Source organism: Triticum aestivum, chromosome 1D (assembly GCF_018294505.1).
Source record: "Triticum aestivum cultivar Chinese Spring chromosome 1D, IWGSC CS RefSeq v2.1, whole genome shotgun sequence".
Lineage (NCBI taxonomy): Eukaryota > Viridiplantae > Streptophyta > Magnoliopsida > Poales > Poaceae > Triticum > Triticum aestivum.
In genome coordinates, this window is record NC_057796.1 from 44,193,302 (window position 1) to 44,198,946 (window position 5,645).

At 54.4% G+C, this 5,645-nt stretch overlaps 1 protein-coding gene across 1 annotated transcript; it reads right to left on the reverse strand.

The window, feature by feature from the left end:
- Window positions 1-1,915: 1,915 nt before the first annotated feature.
- On the reverse strand, window positions 1,916-4,216 carry LOC123164591 (uncharacterized). The gene is made up of 2 exons (XM_044582130.1): window positions 2,324-4,216; window positions 1,916-2,211 (listed from the first exon to the last, which is right to left on the reverse strand). The coding sequence occupies exon 1, from the start codon at window positions 4,200-4,202 to the stop codon at window positions 2,361-2,363; it is 1,842 nt and encodes a 613-aa protein (XP_044438065.1). The 5' UTR covers window positions 4,203-4,216; the 3' UTR covers window positions 1,916-2,211; window positions 2,324-2,360.
- Window positions 4,217-5,645: the final 1,429 nt, after the last annotated feature.

The window sequence follows — 5,645 nt, forward strand, 5'->3', positions numbered from 1 at the left end:
CTCCTTCGCGGCTCGCTCCCGCCTCCAACTTCAGCCACCGCTGGCTGTCTCCTGCACCGTCTGTCGATTGGATGCCTCCTGGCGGCGACCATCAACGTCGGCGTCGGGCACGCAACAGGGATAGACTGCACGTCGTCACCACCATGGGATTGTCGTCGGTGGCATGGTGGCAACCGGGAGGGCTGGAGAGAAGCGAAGCATGCCGATGCCAGCACTACAGCAGTGAACGGGATGCGGGCGGCACACGAATCGGCCGACTTGTAACCGGGCATGCATAGGGCTTACCTGGTGTCGGTTGGAGAAGTTGCGCCCGATGGTAGTGCTGCACCGCCTTCTTGGGAACGCCGTCGGTGGGCTTGCTTGCCTGCGCCCCGGTGTGGGTCTTCTTCTACTGGAAGAAGGACTTGACGTCGCCGCTCATCATGGCTCCCTCTCCGAAGCAGATGACGCAGCCGTTGTGACCTCGCCGTCCTACAGTTCAAGCAGGGGCAGAGCACCTCCTCGCGTCGCTGCGGGCGGTAGCCTACCCGAGGCGATAGTTCCCCATTGTGACGACGCTAGGTGGGTCACCGGCAGTCTGGCGGCCGCGAGAAACATGCTGCAACCGCCAGGTCGAGCAGAGGAGCCGACAGCATGGTCGCGCTCTCCGCCGCTCATGGCCTCCGCAGTCACCGTCCCGCAGTCACCGTCCCGAGGCCTGTACTATGCTTGCGACCCAGACTACTGCGATGGAGACCTAGATCGAGAGGGAGGAGGGCCTTTTATGTAGGTAAAAACAACGGTGGAGGATTTCACGCGAACCTTCCCACGAACCATCAAGCGAGGCCCAAGCGGCACCGATCAGGGACCGGAGCGACTCTAGATTTCACGATGAAAGCGGCACCGATTACATTAACATAGAGCGGCACCGAACCACCGAAGGAAACTTACGCAATTCAGTCAAAGCGGAAGGATGGCCCACAAGTAACAAAATTTGCTAAACCCACCAAAAGAAACGTGACAGCAATTCAAAAAATTTGAAACAAACTTCTGAACACACAAGGCCTTTGTACACAGCCATTTACCAAAATAATAGCACGTGTCATGTACACAATTCACCATGGGTCACTTTCACACAAGTGGGTTAACCTTAGAGCAAAAACGTTGCCTGAAATAGAGGCTTGGGTATTTTTGGGGTAAATGAATGTTTTATTCAGTGCGAAGTGTAATATATTATGATAGCTATATCAACTAATTTTTTGTATTGCCACATGATACCCGTGTTCTACTACTAAACATGATCTTAAGGATATCACTACATGTGCTTCATGCTTCATATTTTTCCCGAACATAGGTTCCTCAAAAATGTTTTCTTATCTGAACATTTATTTGAAGGAGTATTCTATTATTTTTGTTTTTAGCATATATTCCCACAGCAGCAACGCGCGGAGGTATCGTCTAGTTTTTTTAATCATCCAAGACGCTCAGGTGCATGCAAATTTTCACGGTCAAATGACATCCGAGGAACTCGTGGCAAAGAAAAAAGAACGGCCACGAACCCGAGCATCTTGGATGCCTAATCTTTTTAAATAAAAATTTGAATTCGTTTTTGAATTTACTTTTCACCGAGAGCAGATAAGCCTGGGTTCTTCTCTGGATTACCACTGATACACCAATCACCAAGGTTTCTAATATGGATAACAAGAATCTAAACGCGTTGACTGGTATAATCATTCATTTCAGACAAAAATTGAACACAACATGGAAACAATTTTTCATCACCAAAAAAAAACATGGAAACAAATTTCTGCTACAAATTTTAGATCAAACGACCAAGCTTATAATGCAGGCAATACAGCAGCAGTCCAAATTCCAAATGGATAGATAGGATATAAATCATCATCGGCTTATATCAGTGGTAATCATCATCGGCTATAAATCGGATATGATTTATAAACATAGGATATAAATCATCATCGGCTTAGATGTGTTTGCACCACAGATAACTCACTAACATAGTCATTAAACAACAATTTTCAGAAGACGGGCCAAAAAGATGTAACTGATGTGTGATGATCGTACTTCACCACTCCACATGGATGCAACACAACTGACTACTTCCTGAACTATTTTTCCTGTTACAGGTTATCATCACCTAGTGATCCAAAAATTCCTTGCTTGCATTGATCATGTAAACTCTTCCACTGTCTCCTCCTATCCAAAATAATTAACCTGCAAGAGAAAAACAACATTGGCATTATGTAACACAAGAACAGCAAGGCTGCAATGTCATGATGCAGACAAGAAGAAGACTACATTGTCAGGGATGAGCTACTGAAGAAACCTGAGTGATTCTGCAATGCAAAACCTGAGTGAGCCAGCTAGTGAAGAGCTTCGACTGCCAGGAGGTCCAGGAGATCCATTCCCTCGGCTTCATCAAGCAGGTGATCCATCTCATCGGCGTTCATCGGGCTCTGCGGAGAATCGGCCTGCGCGGGAGCCGACAGCGAGTAGGCGAGGCGGAAGCTGATGAGGTTGGGGCTGAGGGCGGCGATCTTGGCCGTGCCCGCGAACGCCGCCGCGGCATCCAGGCTGCTCTCGAAGATCACCACGGCGACGGAGAATCCCTCCGGCCTGGCCTCCACCACGGGCCCGAACCGGCTGAAGATCTCGATGAGGTCGGTCGCCGGAGGGACGGCGGTCGGACCGGTGAAGTTGAGCAGCAGCCCGGTCAGACGAGGCTGCTCGTCCTTGTTGAGGCCGCCGTTCTGCGGCTTCGCCGGAGGAGGAGCAGCGGTGGTGACAGGGACGTCATGCAGCTGAGCGGCATGATCAGCAGCAGCGGCAGCGCTTGCGCACCTTGCCATCCTCACACCAGCGTTCGCCGGAGGAGTGGGCGTGGCACGGTCGGCTCTGCGGTTCACCGGCGGCGACAGCGACATCCGGCGTGCGGCCCTGCGCATGAGCTTCCCCATCTTTGTGGTCGGCTCGTAGTTGTCCACCTCCAGGGCGTCTTCCACGCTCTCTCTTGCTCTGCCGCAGGTGACGCACCTTGAGTCCTTCCATTTGCCATCGGCACTGTCGCCCCTCGGCCTTCCCCTCTTGGCGGTGCCACTGGCGCGGCCACGGCGTGCCGGCGTGGCACCCATGGCGCCATCGGCAATGTCGCGGATGCCATACCAAACCGTGTACGCGGGGAGGCCTTTGGTGCCCCTCCAGCGGGTGAAGGCCCTGAGCTGCGCGGTGGCGACGGTGAGCTCGAGCCTGTCGGCCCCGGTGAGCGGCGCGACGGCGAGCGCGGAGAGGTACTCGACGAACGCCTCGCCGCGGAACGCGTCCCTGGCGAAGGCGGTGTCCACCACGGCCCCGTGCGCGCCCTCCCGGACGCCGGCGTTGTCGACCACCTGCCTCTTGGCGACGCCGCGGCTGATGGCGCAGTCGCACGAGAGGCCGAAGTCGACGCGGCGCGACACCTCGCCCAGCGCGGCGTCCACGGCGGAGGCGAACGGGGACATGGTCCTGCAGGCGCCCCAGCGCGGGACGTGGGCGCGGTCCACGGCGGCGAAGCGCGGGAACCCCTCGCGGAACGGGCGGAGCGCGGCCGGGTCGGCCTCCCACGCGAACGTCCGCTCCCAGAAGTTGGCCACCAGGGCGGCGCCGCGCCTCCGGCGCTCCCCGAGCGCGAGCGCCGACGCGTCCGCCGGGTCGAACACCTGCGCCGGCCACCAGTGGTAGCCCCTCACCTTGGCCCACACTAGGCGCGGCGGCGCCGGGAGTCCCTCCTCCCCCTCCAACTCCTCCTCGAACACGTAGTCGTACCGAGCGCGCCCTACCTCCCCGCCCTTGGCCACGCGCGCCTTCCTGGTCCGCCGGTCACGGGTTCGCTGGAGCAGCTCCGCCACGTCCGGGTGCAAGGACCGTAGCCTCCTCGCCGGGGTTCCCGCGTCGCTCCCGTGCCCCTCGCCGACGTTCTTGGCGGCCGCTCCTTCCTCCGGCGACAGAGTAGCAGGCGCCATGGTCACCACCCTGCAGCGGCAAGAAACGATTAGCGCGCGCGTCCTCGCGTCGTCTGCTCTCGAAAGGGGGAAGGAGGAATGGCTTTCCCTCACCGGAGAGCGAGCGAGCAGCAGGCGGCCGTGGACGGGGACGAAGGAGCTCTGTGGAGACGCGGAGGGAGGGGTTTGGTTGGGGTTTAGGGGTGAGGCGACGGGAACAGAGGCCATATGCCAAAATGCAATCTGTGGGGTGAGAGTGAGACGGGGGGAAGGGAAGGGCTACGTGAGCAAAAGGAAGGTGGTCGTTTTCTTTTGCAGAAAGAAAGAGGGGGGGTTTCTTTTTTGCATTGCTAGTAGTACAATGCAGATGCCTCTTTTACTGTCTCTGATTTTGTCAGCTGGGGCCATTCACTTTGAGTTCGAAAGCAGAAGATTGCTTCTCCTTCTTTCATGATCAAGTACTGCCCATGTACCCCATCTGGTTATGAGTTTTCCACATTGTTAGCATGATATTAATCACCTGGAACTGATGCGAGTCGAGTGAAACCCACCGTCAAAATGTCACACTCCTAGTGTTTTTCACCACGAAATATTCCGTTGTTGCGTGGTGGTATATGCGGCCGTACTCGCTGGGGATTGACACGAAGTAAAATTCCATCAGGGCCCTGTTGCGGCTCAGATCACACCAAGATGAGCAGAGGCAACCGGCCTAGCCATCAGCAAAAGATGGGAAGGGGGTCTGCCACAAAGAAAGAAGCAATCCGTTTCATCAGAAAGCGAAAGCGAAAGCAAAGCGTGGTAGGAACTGCCACACCTCTCATCTTCTGTCTGCACCTGCTGCAGCAGCAGCCGGTCCGCTGGCTGGCTGGCTGGCTCGTGTCACCTTCATCTCAAGCACCAGGTGGGCTCATGGCTCCAGCGCCAGCGGTGAAAGGAAATTCCGCGGTGAAATAGTGGTGGTGCTCTAGTGAGATTTCAAACGTTTTTCCAACACCCTAACGGTGAAATAGTGTCATGTAAACAACGCCTGAAGAATCTTGTCTCTTTCAAGCAAGCGCTTCATAAGAGTTGTCATCTTCTTCACCACGAAACCAATGCACTATCTTTGGTTGGTTCACTGCGTGTGTTTGGCCGGCTGTTATCTCACTTTACCCACTTGGCTTTACTTGCGGCCGTAGCTATCCATCCGTGCAAGTGCAACTGCCGTGCCTCTCAGCCCCATGGCACTACGCCAAAGGAGAACTTTTCTTTGTCCCTCTCAACCCAGAATGTGCAGTCAAGTTTTCTGAAATCTTGTGGGGTGAGAGCAAAAGGAAGGTGGTTGTTTTCTTTTTCAGAAAGAAAGAGGGAAAGTTTCTTGTCTTTTTCGGAGTTTCTTTTTTGCATTGGTAGTAGTACTGTACAATGCAGATGCCTCTTTTACTGCCTCTGATTTTGTTAGTTGGGGCCTTGTACTATGAAGTATGAACAATGCATGCCATTCACTTTGAGCTTGGAGCACACAAGATTGATTTCGTATGATCAACTACTCCTATTAATGTTAGGGCCTGTTTGGTTAAGTCAGGTGACTTAAAACCAGTGACTTATAAGTCACGCCTGTTTGGTTGTCACCTAACTTATAAGTCACCTGACCACACCTTTCCATTCTGTTTTTTAATGTAAATGTGGTGG